General features: G+C 44.9%; 1 protein-coding gene across 2 annotated transcripts in view; it reads right to left on the bottom strand.

Annotated features, from left to right (window-relative positions):
* Nucleotides 1-19940, bottom strand: part of LOC147711655 (uncharacterized) — a 1672131-nt gene that overhangs the window by 270018 nt on the left and 1382173 nt on the right. For both annotated transcript variants that reach the window (XM_086922319.1, XM_086922320.1), the window contains one exon: nt 5572-5731. In XM_086922319.1, the coding sequence (XP_086778445.1) occupies nt 5572-5731 (160 nt within the window). The remainder of the gene's footprint in view (nt 1-5571; nt 5732-19940) is intronic.

Here is a 19940-nt window from a genome sequence, read left to right as displayed (position 1 = left end):
GCCAGATTGGACAGGGTTCAGTGGTGTACTTGGGACACCAAGTTGGGAGTGGCAAGGTAGCACCCTTGCAGCCCAAAATTGAGACCATCCTGGCTTGGGAACCCCCCAAGACCCAGACTGCAGTGAGAGCCTTCCTGGGGCTCACTGGGTATTACAGGAGGTTTGTCAAGGGCTATGGCACGATCGTGACCCCCTTGACAGAGCTGACTTCGAAGAAGCAGCCCAGGAATGTGATTTGGACTGACACCTGTCAGAAGGCTTTTGACACCCTGAAGACTGCCATGTGCACGGCGCCCGTGCTCCTGGCTCCTGATTTCTCCAAGGAATTCATAGTGCAAACAGACGCTTCAGAGCATGGTGTAGGGGCCGTTCTTTCACAGATGACTGAGGAGGGCTTTGACCAACCCGTAGCCTTCATAAGTAGGAGGTTACTTCCACGGGAAAGTAGGTGGAGTGCAATAGAGCGTGAAGCATTTGCTGTGGTCTGGGCGCTGAAGAAGCTAAGACCCTACTTGTTTGGGTCTCACTTCCGAGTTCAGACGGACCACAGGCCCCTCAGATGGTTGATGCAAATGAGGGGTGAGAACCCGAAACTGTTGAGGTGGTCCATTTCTCTACAGAGTATGGACTTTACGGTGGAACACCGCCCTGGCACCGATCACGCCAACGCTGACTCTCTGTCCAGATTTTTCCGCCTTAGTGATGTGGAACTCTCTGGGGAAGGGTAGTTCCCCCCACATTTCAGCTGGAGGGGACACATGTTAGACCGGGCACCTTGGCGTGAGTCTCCCTTCCACTTTTTGCTGATGTGCCTCCGATGTTTTGCTGGTTTTCCGATACTCAGGGCACTGCGCCACGGCTGACCCGTGCCGCAGTGCAAGTGCTCCCTACTGTAAATTGTACATGCGATTGGTATCCATGATTGGTTCATTGGATTTACTGTTAGTCCCTAGTAAAGTGCACTAGAGAGTGCCGGGGCTCGTAGATGCCAATACTGCTGGTGGGCCTGCAGCGCTGGTTGCGCCACCCACCGAAGCAGCCGTAAAGATGTGTCTGGGAACTGCGACCGCAGAACCCGCGTGCGGTCTCGTACTGTCACGCTAGCTGGGCAAGTGCACCCACTTGCCAGCCCCCGAACCTTCCCTTGACTACATATTCGTCACCCCTATGGTAGGCCTGCGGGCAGGGTGCGTTGTAGGTGTAAGGTAGGACAAGCCCTGATGTGTGTGGCATGTCCTAGTAGTGACTTACAACCAAAACCGTAGTTCACTATTGAAGGCTACCTGCTCCATTAGGCCAGACTGAGCTGCTGGAGTTATTACACCCTATAACCCCAGCAGGCTCAAGGAGCATGGTAGCGCATCGTGTTTAGTATGCCTGAACTCAGGATGATAAAATATTTCTTTTAGTAAAGTTTATTTTAGTATCCTGGGTTTGCAAATGCTACTTTTAGAAAGTTAGCCTTTGCTTGCCTAACCATTTCAGTCCGCCTCTGCTGGTATGTGTATCTGACTGTCTGGGACGTGTGAGTGACAGGGCTGGGAGGATGACAGGTGGTGAATGCGCAGATTACACCTTAGTGAGAGGTAGGAGTGGCTCTTGACTCTGGATCTTGCTGTGCTCTGCCACCACAATGCTGGCTCCACCCTCCTGGGGAGCGTCGGATGATTCAGCCGACACCTGGCCCAGGAAGGGCGAAGCCCCATCAACAAGGTACTCTGGCTGCCCCTGTCCGCACAATGCTGGCTCCACCTCCTGTGGGGCGTCTGATGCGCCTGCCCCTCACACTGAAAGCAGAAGCCGGAGTACACCCGCCAGGGTACTCGAGGACTGAGAGTGGCTATGCAAAGGCCCCCCTGGCCTGCGAGAACAAAAGAAATGCCATATAAAAGAAGGAGCCCTGCTCCTTGAAAATTAGATCCTGTTTGGGCTACAGAAGGAACTCTGCCCGACGAGAAGGACCGGGAAGGACAAGGAAGAGTGCTGTCTCTTGCCTGTGTCTGGTGCCTTGCTGCCGAAGGAGAGGAAAAAGGAAAGACTACGAAAAGACTTTTGCTTTACAAGACTTTGTGCCGAACTCTGCTAAAAGATCTCCAAGGGCTTGAAACTGAACTTGCCCCCTGACCAGCGCCCCAGGACCAGTGGGCGCTACACCCTGAAGAAAGCAACTGCGTGTACTGCTCCTCGTGGCAGTACTGACGGAGGAATCTCCTCCAAGGCAAAGACATCCACCTGACCACCGTGACCGGGGCCCAGAGCAACAGCGAGAGCAAAGTGAGGACCAGCCGCCGCTGGCCCGAACACCGTGACTGCACCTGCACCGGGAGCCCGAGAGCAAAGCGAAGGAGGACCCGTCCGGTCCGAGCTCTCGAGTTGACTGCGCAACGAGCAGCCAATCCACTTGCAAAGACGGACAGTCGCCCTGTGAGAGTCCCCTAGGTCGGTACCTTGCCCGACAGCTCAGCTGTGAGCGCACAGCTGCACCGGCACTTGGCTGGGTACGTCCTGCACTTGAGGACCGTACTGCCACTTGCCGCCACCACGCAACCGCCGCCTCCAGGGTCGGAGCGGACGACGAGGAGAGGACCCTGCCGCCACAGAACACCGCTGCCCCGGATGACCCGTGAACTGCTCGGCTGAGAGCCGCAACGAACAGCGACCCCGGGAAGGCAACGCGACGTGGGACAGATCCCCTGGGAGCCGCCTGCTCCGCAAGAACTTTGTTGAACTGGGCAGAAGGCCCTAAAGAACTCTTATTGCTCGAAAGAACTGTGGCAACCTGAACCAAGTAACTTGGAACCGCTATTTGAAAGTCGATAACTGTATTCTTAAGCCTGCTTGAAACTTATATAAAGATATATATTTTTACAGAATACAGTTTGGTCTCATTGTGTGGTGGGTTGGTTGTGACGGTTTAATATTGCAGGTGTTTAACCCTATGTGCCCCAAAGATTAGCCTACGACTGTTAAGCCACACTACCTAGAGGGTAAGCAGAGGTTGTCTGGAAGGTAACCCTCAGCCCTGACGAGGAAGAGAGAGTCCCTGCTTGTCGCTAGTGTTTCACTGCGCCAACTAGAGCCTCCCCCTTCCTACAATAGTCTACAAAGAGTCGGAGTGAGAACATATCCCTACTTTACTTCCCGTCTAATGGGGATAATTTCAGGTAAATTACCACCCAAGGTCCATCTCACCCTTGCAAAAGTATTGATATGAAGAACTCCTAAGTTCCAGAGAAGATCCCCAGGTAACCCATAAGTCTCCAGAACCTTCCATATGTTATCTCTTGGAACCAGGCCAAACGCTGACCTCAGGGCAATAAATGCAACATATAAATGGTCTCTCTTCAAGGTCACATGCTTCCAGCACAGTACCATAAGGCAGAAGACCTGGTCGATTGTGCTAACCTTTTTCCTAAAGCCAGCCTGCGATCCTCCTAGATATGTTTGTTTGAGACCCACATTTGTAGCCTTGCAAGGACTTGTCTGCAAATATTTTAGGGCTATCATCGAATAGGTGTATGGGTCTGTAGTTGGAGGGCAAATCTCTATTTCCTTTTTTGAAGATTGAGATTGGCAGCACCATGCCAGGTAGATGGAAAAATTATTTCCCCTCATAATAGCATTGCTCAAAAGATTGAGATAGGGGACCCATACCTCAGGATGTGGCAGGAATTAGTCACCCGGAATACCATCTAGCCCACGCGCCTTTCTTTCTTTATTTCTTTAAGTGCCTTCTCTGTTTCCATCAGGGTGAAATATGAGGACTCCCTCTTTGCAGTGTCCCCTCCCCCTTCAATAGGTATTATATTTCTTTGTTCCAATAGAATTCCCTCCCTCTTATTCTCTTCCTGGTGCATTTCTTGGCCCAATTCACTATAAAGTGACCTAAAGTGTGCTACCCACTTATCTTACAAAAACCTTTCATGTTCTTGTTCTCAAGTGTATTGGTGAGCTCTATCCACTGTTCTACCTCCCAGCTCCTTTTAGCTTTAGTCAGGATGTTTTTATAATTCTTCCTAGCGGCAATGAATTATGCCTGACTACCCTTCATTGCAGCCTCTAGTAGGCAGCTTTTTGCGAGACGACTGACCGAGTCATATGCCTGCTTCCCCAGTGCTAGTTGGGGAGCTCTTCGATGAAGCATCCCACACTAAGGGGCCTATTCCGATGTTGGACAGACCTGAGTCCGGCCGACATCGGCCAGGAGCTGTAACCAAACGACCTGCTGTCGTCGGCTACAGCCCTGCTAGTACGATGTGACCGAACAGGGTTCGGTCGCATTCGTATACCTTACAATGCAAGCATGCATTCCGAGCGGAATGCATGCCTGCATTGTAGAAAGCAGGGGTGCAGTTCATCCCTGCACCCTGTGGCCGGCACCCCAAGGTGCCTGCCACCGGGTGCAGAGATCAACAAAGGGGCAACATAGGTGCCCCCAGGCCACCATCTGGCGGCCTAACACCCATGGGGGCCCTGCTGGGGGCACCCAGAGACAGCTTCTGACTGCCTTTTTCTGCCGGACAGACCGGCACGAAAAGGCAGTGAAAAGCTGCCATCGTATCCCCTCAGTCATAAAGAGGCGACCGGGGGAGTACTGAGGGATTTCCGGACTGTGGACAGGCTCTCCAAGCCTGTCGTCCTGAATCCGGAAATCCGAGTCGGATTCCTTTCCGACCGAACCCATTGGAATAGCTCGGTCGGAAAGGAATCCAACCGTCAGTGACCAATTTGGTTGGAAGGGCTCCGAACATGGTTTGGAGTCCTTCTGGCCAAAATCAGAATCAGCCCCCATGAGGGAGAGGATTTTAAGCACCTATGGTGCGATGCCACATACACAATAGTCAAATGATATACATTTCTCCCGTCAACATACACAGTAATACATTTGACATGACTTTTGTTCCTCTTGAGTGTTTGTGCATTTACAGTTGGGAGGGAGGAACGAATCCACAACAATAAAATCCTATAATTTTCCCTACTATGTGATGAAAAAAGGATATTGTGCGGGATGCAACAAAACAGCTGCCCTTTTGCCAATTCGGCTTTTAAATAGATGGATCCACCGCACAAGCAGATGCACTTCTGACAACGATATCCCTGCGCTGAGAGGCAGGTGAGAAACTCACAATGGGCAGGCTTTTCTTTTTCAGAGGGCTCTAGATGAACCCCTTAGTCTAGCTATGTCAGCCGTGGCATTTGACTGCAGAGAAAGACCTCACACCAGAAAGTCCTAACAAGTCTCTTCTGACCTTTTGCAAATACATTTGAACAGAGCTCTTTTTGTTGCACACACATTAGACAGTGCCATTGTGTGAGATCTGGAGAAAATGATTTTGGTGTATTTATCCCATCCACTAATTACTGCCCTATGCTTGAAATATATCAACATTGGTGCATATCAGTACCAAAATGTAGCAGATTATTTTCCTCCTTCATCAAAAAGTGTTAAAGTAACAACATTTGTAAAAAACCAATATACAATATCTTCGCTACCATAAATACCAGTGGAGAACACATACATGTATCTAAATAAATGTTAGGTCTGATTACTTTAAAAACGTAGGATTTTACCATTTTGCTGTTTAACACGTCAAACGATTTCAATTTCTCCACCTTATCCATAGCTAAAAATTCTTCACGTGAGTTTAAAGCTTCGCAAAACACAGCTGCAAGTGAATAAACGTCAGAAGCTTTGGAGTAAGTCCCATTTTTTGTTACTTCGGGTGAAGACCTGTTAATGGGAAATAAGCGTTGTTACTTTTGATCATTATAATTGTTCAACTATAACAGCTTGCTTTCTTGAGTCTACTTTCTTTCATTTTATGAGACCCCCGATCCAACACAAGGGGCTGATTATGGATTTACCTGTTGCATTGATGTCGATAGAGTGAGAAAGCATCATGTAGGGTAATTAATTGGGAGAATAAGGTGAGAGCCTTCTGTTGGCTTGAAAAGGGAAAGATGGGGATGTAAGTGCAAGGAACAGTCGGAACACTGCGGTCTGAACAATAGGTGTTCCAACTCTACAACCCCTACTACGCATGCCATACCCATGCTTATGCCTTAACCACTCATGTGCGTGGTTAAGGCATTGCGCTGTAGAGCTTGCAGACGGACGGAAGCAGGAAGAGATTGCGGTGAGGTAAGTGGGTGTGGGAGGTTGTTTTGTGGGTTGGGGGTCGGGTTTGTTTTGTGGGCTGGCGTCAGGGTTGTTTTGTGGGCTGGGGGTTGGGTTTTTTTTAAGTGAGGCTGGTGGGGTCGGGTGTTCTTTGGTCGGCAGGGGGGTTGGGGGTACTTCTGTGGGCTTGGGGGTTTTGTAGAATGGATAGTAAGTTGGGGACGTTTTGTGTCCTGGGGGTCAGGGTAGTTTTCCCGGCTGAGGGGTGGGTCAGGTGTAGTTTTCTGGGATGGGGGTGGTCGGTGTAGTTTTCTGGGCTGGGGTGTGCAGGTAATTTTGGTAGTTTTCAGGGCTTGGGTGGCTGGGGCTAGTTTTCAGGGCTGGGGGGATTAGGGCTAGTTATCAGGGGTGGAGGTGACTGGGGCTAGTTTTCAGGGCTTGGAAAACTGGGGCTAGTTTTCAAGGGTAGTGGTGGGGCTAGTTTTCAGGGCCTGGGTGTGGGGCAAGTTTCTAGGACTGGGCTTAGGGGTAGTTTTCAGGGCTGGGGGTAGTAGTAGTTTTTAGGGATCAGGAGTGTTAGGGTAGTTTTTTAAATTAGGGGTTAGGGAATTTGGCCTCAGGGCAGGGGGAGGGTAATGGGTAGTGGGGTTAGTTTCTAGGGCTTAGGGGAGAGCAGGGCAGTGTTCCTGATAAAGGCATGCGTGGTAAAGCAATGCGTGGTTAAGACGCAGTCGTTATTCAGGACACGTGGTTTAGGAATATGGGGTTGTGGAACTCGTTGTTCCATCATACTGCCTGTAAGCGCAATGTATAGCAGAATGCCTTCCAGATGTCCAAGGGGTAAGGCTTCTGGCCCTAGGGTGACCAACAGGCATGGGTGATAATTCAGGATGGTGAGTGTAAAAATTCAGGGTAAAGGGTGAATTTCAGGACAAAAATTCAGGCCAGAGGTCAAAATTCAGGACAAAACATCTGGACAAAAGGTACATTTTATAGACACATCAGTACCTTTGTGAGATGTAAAGTGGTACACATAAGATATAGCTAATTGGGACCTGCAGTGCTGGTCTAGAGTGCAGTGCTCCGAGTGATCAGCTTTATGTGTCAAATCGCTTCAGGTATTCCATGTCTCTTCAGCTGGTAATGAGTGGTATTGGGGCTGTACAATACGGAGTGATGGATAAGACCCACAGTGGACAGGTCTTGTGTGAGGGTTAGAGCATGAAGCAGGAAAAATTAGTTATTAAGCAGCCTGGATGAGCGATAAATGGCTGCACACTGCTGAGTGTTATGGTATGATTGTGGGTTAGAACAGTTAGATAGGAGATAGGAGTTGACATTACTATATAATGCCCTGGCTATCCATACATTAGCCCTCCCTTTTTTGCCTTTATATGGGAAACAGTATACTGTTTGGGCTGTTTCATTTCATGAGTTGTAAACTGCAGATCCTCATTTATGCACAGAAGTGTGCTACAGACTAGAAACTGTACACATTGTTGAGGCATTATTGTAGGTGAGAAGGAGGCACTGCCTTTTATATATAGAACATATTCTATTGAATGGAAGCAAAATGCTAACATGCAGTTTTACTGATAACACTATATAGCAAACAAATACTAATGTGTGGAAATGTGGTATCAGCAAATTTGTATCATTTGAACATCACCAAGTAAAATGTCTTGATTGTTTTGATCCTATTAAAACTTTGGGGCTCATTATGATAGCAGGCAAACACCAGTCCGCCAGCCATCATAACGGTGATGGGACTGCCCGCTAGACGTGTGGCAGTCTCACCAGCCCAATTAGGATGTGCCCGCCACACTGCCGGGCACATCCTGGCCATTTCACATTGCGGCTGCATCACCATCCGCAATGTGAAAATGCCATGATGTCCATTTCCATGCACAACGTGGCAGGCACCAAACGGTGCCTGATACATTGTGCATTGAAATTTAGGGGGGTATCATGGGTACCACCCCTGTGCACCACCCCCGCACAGAGGGGGCCCACAACAGGCCCCCAAAGCCAGTCTCCGCCTGTCTGTTTGTGGCCGGATATCCACTGCAAAAAGACAGGTGAAAGGGCTCATCCTAATCACTACGGCGGTGCCTCCACGGCACCGCCGCAATGATGCCCTGCTTCCGGGTTCAGCTATGTGGCGGAAAATGACCGCCTTGCGGGACCATGGCAGACAGACTTTCCATCTGCCGCGGAACCTATGTGATTCCCACAGCCATCCGAATTTGGAGGTGGGTGAATCACATTGTGATGGCGGGAGGATCGCCACCGCTGGCCCGGCGATGGCGATCTTTCCGCCATCATAATGAGCCCCTTGGTTTCCAGCACACTTCTGAATTACAAACAAGTAGTCCATTAGAGGTTTCCAAACTGCTGATATGGTTTGAAAAGTTTACACAGTTCATTTGCAGATATTTAGAAGTTGTGTGTTACAAACAGACAGCTTACAGACTTTGTTTTTGCATCCCCTAGAACATTTGTGAAAACATGGTGCATTCTACAACACATTTCTCATTCTATATTCAATTGTATTCACTTTTAAAGCCTAGTAAATGATGACCTCACTGTGCACAAGGATACATTAATATGTGATGGGTCTCTTCAATGAGTCCCTCACTATCACCAACAGTGCCTCTCTTTCAAATGTCTTTAATTTTTTTATAGCGCCTCTCATCACACACACATACAGAGACAATGAATCATACGTGTGTAAACTAGTATCTAGAAAATGTTACATAAGGCAATGGGGACTACAAGGTGTAGGATGCACGTCACCCATACTGGTAGGCGGTTCACTGACAGAACATCGACAATGAAAATATCTATGTAAAAACATATTGAGTCAAAAATGTAGGGTACAAAAATATCAACTTTCTATACTTAACGAGGTAAGTACAAAAATATTTTTAAAAATATTCGTTTTTAACCCTGGGCGGAGTTCGCGGAGTGGGGCTTCGCGGAGCTACGCGAAGTGGGCGAGAAACTACGCCCACCTCCGCACTCCGCGTAGCCCCACTCCGCAAAACCACTGGCCGCCAGCCCCGCCACCCGCCTCCCTCCCGCCCTCCCTAAATACTTTAAAATAAAGGAATGCTATAATTTAAAAAGCACTTACCTTGCCGCCGCTGGCCGCCGCGTTCCCCGGGGCTCGTTATCTTCCGTCTTTATCAGTAATGCGCATGCGCGGGCGGCCGCGCATGCGCATTTTCTCGTGAAAATGCGCATGCGCGGCCGCCCGCGCATGCGCATTACTGATAAAGACGGAAGACGGAAGATAACGAGCCCCGGGGAACGCGGCGGCCAGCGGCGGCAAGGTAAGTGCTTTTTAAATTATAGCATTCTTTTATTTTAAAGTATTTAGGGAGGGCGGGAGGGAGGCGGGTGGCGGCCAGCTACGCTCCGTCTGCGGAGCGTGCGTAGTGCCGCCTGGCTCCGCCAGCTCCGCAAAATGCGGAGTGGGCGGAACTACGCACACTCCGTGCACGGAGCGTAGCTGGCCGCCCACCCCTATTCGTTTTCAAAAATATAGTTGTGCTAAATATCGATTTTAAAATATATATAATTAAAAATATTAAAATAAACATAAATTAAATACTAACTTTAATTCCTATTTTTTCATAATTAAATGTATATTTCAACAAATGCAACAACTAAACTTCTGTATAAAAATGTAAACACGCACATATATATGTATATATATAAATATATACATATAGTATATAGTTATAGTTAGGATTTTTTTCAATGCAAAATCTCAAAATTCTATTTGGAATAACTTTGGCGCCGGTTGACGAATCTGCCTGAAAACCTCATCAAATTTGCCTCGTAGAGCTCCGGTCCTTCCTTTAAAGTTTCGGGGGATTCGTCAAGCGGAGGCCGAGATAAAAGGGGGGTCCCAAAACGTGTTTTCCCCATGTTAATTTCCATAGGGCGGTCAAACTCACTTTTAGCCCGAACGGCTGAATGGATTACCACCAAACTTGGCAAAATTGTAGGGACTGGTAGCCCAATGTGCCTTTGCTATGTCTCAAGATATGTGCTCCAGTGGATTTTGAGTAATTTAGGTTAAAAAAAAATATATATATCTATGGCAGCTCTCCGGTACGCGCACCGGGGAGCGCTCTGGGCGCGCCACGCAAGGTTCGCACGGAAAGCTGATTGGCTCTCGGGTGTCTGTAGACATTCGAAACAGTCCGGAGCCGCCGCCATCCTGTGTCTCGGTAGGATCGAGACACAAGAGGTGGCAAAAAAAAAGGGGGAAATGACCATAAGGGGGCAGGGTAGACCCCCCTGACCCCCGAGGTTTGATGTGGGGGCTATAATAGGGTCCCGCAGGGAAAAAACATTTTTTTTGGGGATTTGCGCGGGGGGAGCACCCGGTACGCGCACCGGGGAGCGGACCGGGGAGCGGACCATGGGGAAAAAAGAATGACAGAGTTTTAAAAAAAGAAGCCTTTTTTAATAAATTGGAGGTAGTTTTAAAAAGAACTGGGGTTTTTCTTCTTTTTGTTGTTTTATATTTTTGTTATTGTTTTTTTGAACATTTTGTACTTTTTTGGGGTTTTCTGAACAGTTTTATATTTTTTTTGTATTTTTCATGGGGAGAAACAAAAAACAGGGAATTGAAAATGGCTCAACTGGAGCAAAAAAAAAAGAAAAGAAATAATTAGGGTTTATTGGGGCATTTGTGGTTGTCCCCAGCAAGGACGATGAGCTTTACGCTCTGTTCTCCGTACGAGATGGTCTTCCCACAATATTTACAGATAATTCGGAAATCTGCAAATCGTGGCTGAATGCAAGGCATCGTCTCACTTTCCTCTGGTGCTGACGGAGTGGTTTGCTTCCTTTTTGAAGTGGTGCTTGTGGATTGGGGAGGGTTACTGGCCAGTTCCCTCATCTCTGCAGCAGAATAATTTATTGGATGCTTGCGCTGCATGTGGCGTATCATCGTGTTGTTTCCAAATGAATATTTCTTGTTTGGGTTTCACCTGTAAATTCCACGCCACAGATATTGCAAGTCACCTTGGCTGCATTTACTTTTTTCTTCCCCACTGGGATCGAAAAAAACTCCCATATAATGTGTGGTCTTGGCTGGTATGCGGTATTTTGTTCTTCAAGCCATGTTCTCCTCTCCTCTTCCTCCTCCTCCTCCTCTTCCTCCTCTTGTTGACCACCAATGATATCTTGAGGTGGTCCTCTTGGTGGTTGTGGTGGTGGTGGTGGTGCAGATGCACCAGCTGCTGCTGCTACTGAAGCCATTATATAGATCAAAAAGGTACAGAGAGGTACAAACAGGTCTTCCTAAGTCAAAGGACAAAGTCAGAATAAGGAAAAAAGGTGGGGTCTCTCATCCTTTTGAAAAAAAAATGTATTGAACCAATGAAAAGTGTTATTTTTAGGTCACATGACCAGGGGCTTCATCATTATGAAACCAAAACTGTTATGAACCAATGAAAGGTGTTATTTTCAGGTCACATGACCCGACGCGCTTACGCTACGCGCCCCGGGGCGCGCCCAGAGGCGCGTCGCGTAAGCGCGTCGGACGCCTACGTTGCGCGATCGTATTCGCTCGAGTGCTTCCGGGTGCGCTTACGCCGTGCGTATCACGCGGATGCGGCTGCGCGATACGTCACAATCATGTTTTCGTTTGCGATATTGGCGCTTACGGGATGCTCCCCGGTGCGCGCCCCGGGACGCTTCATAAAACTACTCTTTCCGGGGCGCTCACCGGGGCGCGCACCGGGAGCGCTCAAAGGCAAAAACAATAAATAAATAAATAACAATATACAAAAAAAATTTGGCTAAATTGTAGGGACTGGTAGCCCAATGTGCTTTTGCTATGTCTCAAGATATATGCTCAAGTGATTTTTACGAAAATTAACTTTGAAAAAAATAAAAATTGAGCTACATTGGGCTATATATATGTTAGAGCCTAAATGTAGCCCAAATGTAGCCCAATGTATCCCAAAGATGGCCACCAGAGACAAAAAAAATCCAAATGTAGCCAAATATCAGCCAGATGTAGCCCAACTATAGCCCAATGACAGAATGTACCAGAGTGTTCTAAAGAACAACTAGAGCGCTAAAAGTCTCACTTATAAAGTGAGACTTATAGTTAGGAATTAGCATTAAAAAAACCTTTGAAATTCACTGAAAAAAACATAGGTTTCTCACCAGTTATAGTTAGGAATTTGCATTTAAAAAACCTAAGAAATTCACTGAAAAAACCATAGGTTTCACACCAGTTATAGTTAGGAATTAGCATTTAAAAAACCTATTAAATTCACTGAAAAAAACATAGGTTTCACACCAGTTATAGTTAGCTGGAAATTTTACTGACATAAAACCAATGAAATTCCACGTTATAGTTAGTTAGACTCACTATAACTTGCGCGCCTGCAATGCACTGCTGATGACGTCACATATAACATCACTCATGACATGGTCAGTGACATCACTCATGACATCACTGATGACACCATCCTTGTGACGGAGTGACAGACCTCCTTTCACTGTAAAGTAACCCTTGAAACACATATTCAAAAATAGAAACTAACATTTTCAAAAAAGTGGAGATACCTATACCAGTTACAACAACCAATTCAGTAATTCCACCATTTATATACACATCCACTCATTCACCAACAGTTCTATATAGTAATTCATTTATATATTCACTCATCAGATGTAGTGATAGACCTATACATCCTATTACACACCGACAGTCATCCAAAAGTTACTCACACACATATTCACACATGCAAAAAAACTATTGAACATCCATTTATTTGCATATACAGCTATACCCACACTACCACTTTACTTCTAAGGAAACTTACACATACTTACTCTCTTAAACAATCACTTATAGAAACACATACTTATTTCAACAGGAACTCTTACAATCTCTCACTCTCACATATACTCACTTATATATATCAATACTCACATATACTAGATTAAAACATGTCGTTACTGAAAAAGACAATAGTGAGACAGTTGTTTACTCACTAACACACACATATACACACTCATCCATCCATACAGTCCTGTACATATGCTGTCTTCAAAACACATACAATCAGTGAGTCAGTCACCAACCCATACAGCCACTTATACACAAAGTGAAACACTGATACATACATTTCAATATTTAAAAGTTACTTGCTAATATATGTATTCACTAAGATACACTTTATAAGCCAGTTAACCAATCAATATTTTATTAAAAATAAACATCCATTTACACACTTATTTAAACATTTATTCGTCCATCGACCTTTTCAAATACATATATAAAACATATTGATATTTCAGAAAGACACACATTCACTGGATGGTGTCATGAGTGATGTCACTGACCATGTCATGAGTGATGTAATATGTGACGTCATCAGAAGTGCATTGCAGGCGCGCAAGTTATAGTGAGTCCAACTAACAATAACGTGGAATTTCATTGGTTTTATGTCAGTAAAATTTCCAGCTAACTATAACTGGTGTGAAACCTATGGTTTTTTCAGTGAATATATATATATATATATGTATGTATGTATATATATATATATATATATATATATATATATATATATATATATATATATATATATATGAATTGTACGATAATCCGCTTTTTGGATCATAGATGAGGCGCACACAAGGAGGATATATTTTTAGTATTTATTCCGCAACAAAAACACCCGACAGACGCGTTTCAGCTACACGCCTTTGTCAATGTAGGTGGAGTAAAGTTTCAAACCATATTTATAAACAAAACACTTCAGTCCGTGAAAAAAATGTGTTTTGCTAGATCAGTGGTGGAAATCGATGAGGTACAAACTTGTAGTTGCCTTAATGGTGCAAACGCGGTGGCCATTTTGTAGTTCATGGTAAGTGTACTAAAATTCAATTAGGCTCCACATTGAATTGATTGAGTCAGTTTCTATATACATATGTACAGTTGCGATTTACATATATATATATACATCTTGTAGACAATAATAGACCACATTGATAACGGTGAGTTGAATATTGCAATATAGCTTAACCCATTATCTGGATGAGTGCAAACATCTTGTTATGAATTTTAATTAATGCACACAAATAGGTGGGAGACCTAAATACAACTCATGTCAATCAAGCCCTGGATGGGCATTGGCTTTGTCTCTATGCCACCTCACTAGCCTCCTTGTTCTATATAAGGCACCCGCTAGTGTCATGTATATCTGTTTCCCTATGTCCTCATCTTCCACCTGTGCAGACTGTTCTTGCAAGTACAAAGGTAATGGAAATATCTCTACTTAACCTATGTGTACCCAAAGTTCTTCTTCGTTGTTTAGTCCTGTGGGGCTCTTGGACTGCATCTGTATAATATATTTAGACTCCAACTTCCATAATTTTTTGACCCTATCCCCTCCTCTTTCATCTTTGGGGATGCAGTCCATACAGAAGTAGTTCAGGATTCGACTTGTGATGTTCCTGAAAATGTCGTGCTACGGGATATACCATATCACGATTTTTTATAGCTCTCCTATGCTCAAGTACTCTCTTTTTTGCTTGATGGATTGTGCTCCCTATATAGTTCAACCCACAGGGGCAGGTAAGGCAGTAAACTGCGAACTCGGTGTTGCAGTTCATCAGTTTATTTATTTTCCTTTTTGTTGTTCTGCCTGGGATTGTGTACTCCTTTACCTTTTGCCCATTCCCACATGCTTTGCAATTCATGCATGGGAAATATCCTGTTATTACGTCTCTTACTCCTATAGGTAATCAGGGGAACTTCTGGGAGTTCTTTTCCTATAATCTGGTCTAACTTTAAAAATCTCCAGTTTTTACGAAAGATCAGAGTAATCTCTGGGGATTGTGCTGAGTAGTCCGTAATCATTCTCAGTTCATCTTTGGACTTGTTTTCTTTGCTCTTTGTCTCCCTTAAGATCAAGTTCTTTCTCTCTAATTGTTCACTTTTCCTTTTGGCCGCTTTGAGTGTGCCTTCTTTGTAGCCCCTCTCTCTGAGTCTTTGGAAGGTTTCGCCCTTTGCTTTTAGAAACTCGATATTTACTGTGCAGTTTCTTTTCATACGTACTAGTTCGCCAAATGGAATCCCTTTAATTACACTCTCTGGATGGAAACTTTTCGCATGGAGCGTGCTATTCCCTGCTGTAGGTTTACGGTATAGGGCTGTCTGCAGATTCCTATTCTCGAAATATACTCTTAAATCCAAATAGGATACCTCTCTGTTACTTATACATTCCGTGAATTGCGGATTGCAGTCATTATTGTTAAGGGCCACTACATAGTTCTCAGCACACAGGTACGTAAATGTCGCGAGGTGTATTGGATTTTCACCCTGGATACGTATATGAAGGGGATGAACAACGAAATACCGTGGGACCAAGTACTGAAATACAACCCTGGCTAAAAATAGGTTCCTGTACCCAACTGGTTCAGATATTTCCTGATTATCTGACACCACCTACACTAAGACGCATTGTGCTCCCACTCATTCATGTCTCAGAAACCCCTCCCCAAACCCCCCCCCCCCTATATCTGGATAAACGGATAAAAATTACTTTAAAAATTGAGCACTAAAGGGTCTGCCTCACCCTTCCAATATGTCCGCCCGCTTTCAGTATTATCCCATCAAGCTATCGTGCATAGTCCGTCATCGACCTCACTGCCCAAATTATCGCGCAAATGCATTGTCCCGCCAGAACTACCCCACTAAGACACCTACATCAAGACACATTGTGCGTCTACTCAGTGTCTCTTAAAAAAACCCCCGCTTTCGTGCCCCCCCCCCCCCTCCCCAAATATACGGACAACATTTATATTAAATATCAAGCATTAATAGGTATGCCCTATCCTTCCAATATGTCCGCCCGCTTTCATTATTGTTCCGGGATGCCTTTGCGCAGAGTCCGTCATTGACCTCTCCACCTACACCATCGCGCTAGTGCATTGGTCCACCAAATCGACTCCCCCGGTTTAAATATACCGGGCGCCACGCAGTCCCTTCCACACCTGGCTGTATCTGTACAGACGTCGGCAGAACCCCCTCATCGGAAGGCGAATGGAAAGCAATTATCAGGTAAGCACCGGACCGCATACAACGACCCGCCACTAAACAGCGCCCCTGCACGCCTCCCCAAGCGCAGCCGGGCAATAACGCTCGGTTTTGTCTCCCTTGCCATGTAGATCCTTTCCGAACCGCCAGAATCATGACGGCATTCGCTCGTTAAACCCCAGAAGCCCACACAGACCCCCATTGGAAACACATTGGACGCCACTAGAAGGTACTTTGCTGCAAATGACCATGTTTACGCTTGCTTTCTCCTTTAAAAAGAACCATCGTCAGAACAACCCCCCTTTTTAAATCTTGTCACTGGTTATGTCTCTTTACATGTAGACTGTCAGCGTTACAAGAAAAGTCCAGAAACCCCTATTGAGAGAATCTTTGAGGATAATTTACAGGTATTTGTTTACACTCGTCTCTACCATTCCAAAAAAAACTGTCGCCAGAATATCCCTTTCTAAATCTTGCCTCTGGTTATGTCCCCTTATATGCAGACTATCAGCGCTACAAGAAAAGTCCAGAAACCCCTATGTAGAGAATTTTTGAGGATAATTTGCAGGTATTTATTGGGCCACCAAGGTCATGACTATTACTGTCCCCATAAGATAACCTTTATTAATCATTCACCATCAATGTTTCCTGACATGTAGGTCACTCGCATACCTCTCTCCTGGCGCCTACAGCAAGTAGCCTATCAACGACATAGGACTATTTTTACAGGTAATATCTCTGTCCAGTTCCACCCATTATACCTGATGGGACAAGCACGACCCATATAATTCCTCCCTATGTTCTTTGCATTTAACAGCCCAGAACTCAAAGCTAACACTAAAATAACAGGACATCGAAGAAGGGGGAATAAAACGAGTAAAATATAACACAGGTATTCATCCACCCTTTATCTCCCTTGTTATACTCTTGGAATATTCTCATTTTGGGCTACTAACATCCTTGCATCTAATATTATGTCATCACCTAGTACTTACGTCGCCAAGACAGATCGTCCTATACTTCAGACTACTCTATCCTCCCTCCCTGTGAGAATCTGCACCATCTTGTGCATCCAGGTATAACCATGGCTCTCTACATGCATCCGAACCGATTTGTTCTTTCCCCCTTTCCCCCTTTCCCCCTCCACCTTCCCCTTTCTCTTTATCCTTCTTCCCTTTACCCTGTACTATTTTCCACACTTTTTCTACATCTATAAACACCCATGTCTACCTCTCATTATGCCCTGCACAACACCAGTACCAGTACCTATGTGGTTAGCATTGATACCCTAGAATGTAATAAATTAGTACTAATGCCATGTGAATAGGACCATAGACGCACTATTCTAAATGGGCAACGAATTGTATATAATTGTAAATAACAGGACAGGTTTGAGCATTTTTTAGGACACTATTGTCTTGTTTTCTATCACTGTATAAATGTATTATAACTTCTCTTAGTTTTTTAACATGTAAATATTTAGGACATTTCACGGACACTGATAAGCACTGTTATTGTTTATATTTCTCTATGTGCATAGGTTCACTTGGATATTCACATGGCTCCCTGATGAAGGCCCTCAGCCGAAACGCGCGTAGATGTCATACTTAGCCATGTTTTCATGTACAGTGTGTTAAAACAAGCTTCCACATAGCTTTCAAATCAAATTATTATTTGAAATGCAATGATATACAATGATATGTATATATATGTAGATTAGTAATCACATGTATAGTGGAGGCATGCACACGACAAAAATTTGTAATAAAGTAATGATGTTTTTTACTATAATGATAAACTAATAAAATGAAATCCTTAATTTTGTACCATGCACTTCGTTTCACCATAGTTTTTGCTGTCTCTTGTCCGTCCATGTCCTTCATTTAAATCCAGTTCCTAATTTCTTTTCTTCCAAATAGTATACCTATCCCGAATTAGGAACTCTAGTCGGGGATACCCCTTCCTTTTTACATATACTTTCTCCACAGCCTGTCTGTGCGGGGGTTTAGTTAGTCTTAATTTTAGCTGTAATCTTCACCTTGAACCTGTACCTTCTTACATACTTTTGTGTTGTCCACACGGTTTACCCACTCACTGCATCTTGCACTCCCCCCTACACCTTGTCCTTTCACTTATCCACTATGGACAAACTACTCACATTTGGGTTCTCTGATGATGACTTTGTGTCTATGGTAGGCGAATTAGCTGCCACAGAAAACCCGGTAAGCACAAACCTACAAAACACTGAATATCAACAACTACTAGCTTTGAAGAAAAAAACAAAAAGAATAGAACTGCACGGCCACTTTATGCTCCAATATTTAAAAGCTGGAGTCATCCCTCAGGGCTTACGAGTCAAAAATATCCCAGGGCTTTTCGTCCAGATAAGAAGATTCTTAGAAAGATGGTCCCTTATAGCAAATAGATGCTCGAGGGATCTCATGATGCTAATAGTAGAGACTGCCAAGCATCTAGTAGAGACCCTCCTAACAGAAATAACAGAATTAGAGCTAAAACTTAAAAACAACACGGCCAAAGAAGATGCAATAAAGAAATTAGAGGAGATGGAAAAAGACCTACAATCATATAATGACTATCTCCTAAAGAGGAAAACAGATAAACTTAAAAAAGATATCCAATACTTTAGCAATGAGAAAGTCTATCCTTATCTGGCAGAAAATTATTACCAACCAGAGCCTTTGGGCGACAACACCTATGCCTCAAACCAACAACCGGTCCCTAAAAAAGTGACCACCTTCTCCAATACATCAGGATCAGACAATGAAAGCAATACCAGCGACCCAGATCAGGAAGGGCAACAAAGAAGAGGACAGAATAGAGGCAATAGGCCTTTTTTATCCAGGCGAGGGAACCCCCAGGGACGCTGGAAACCCAGATACCAGCCGCGATACAGAGGCAACCCACAACAATACAATCAGCACTACCCACCGCCCCCCAACCCTCAATATCCAGGTCCTTTGATGCATGCCTATCCCCCTCCTCCTCAGAACTACCAGGAAGCTCCAGCAATATACTCCAACCCCAACCAATTTCTTGTGACCCGCCATGCACAATACTGGCGCGACTAGAAGAGATACCTATCTTTAATCTGAGTAGTAAATCTCTCACCCCAGCAACAGAAAGGCTACTAACCAAAGGGCTTTCTTTCGTCCCTCACTGTAATATCAATAGGTTCGAACTGTTTAAAGACCTCATGACCTTCTTTAGGAAGATCAGACTCCAAAACTTCTTTGAATCAAACACCATAGAAGTAGAAAACGCCACCAATCTATCAGGGCTGAAACCAGCATCCACTTTTCTACCAACTCTAGAACAAGTAGCGCCAGAAATTGCCACATTTGAGCATGTTGTGTACAACAAACTTACAGCTGCCACTAAATATATACCCGCTCCCAATTTCAACATCTCATATGAGGAACATCAAGCCCTTGCAGAACTAAAAACTGACAAAGATATCACGATCAAATGCTGTGATAAAGGGGGAGGCATAGTTGTGATAGACACCAATCAATACATATTGAACATGGAGACACTACTGCATAATACCAAACATTACCTCCCAGTCCAAAAAGACCCCACAAAAAGAGTCCAATCTGCGATTCTGTCCTTAACAACTAAGGCTCTCAACGACAACGTGATCTGTGAAAAGGAGTGGCAATTTCTTAATGTTCGCCAACCTAAAATGGCAGCAATATATGGAGTCCCAAAGATACATAAAAA

The sequence above is a fragment of the Lissotriton vulgaris genome, chromosome 5 (assembly GCF_964263255.1).
Source record: "Lissotriton vulgaris chromosome 5, aLisVul1.2, whole genome shotgun sequence".
NCBI lineage: Eukaryota > Metazoa > Chordata > Amphibia > Caudata > Salamandridae > Lissotriton > Lissotriton vulgaris.
Note: the sequence above shows the minus strand (reverse complement) of the source record. Positions and strands in the feature narration are given on the sequence as shown.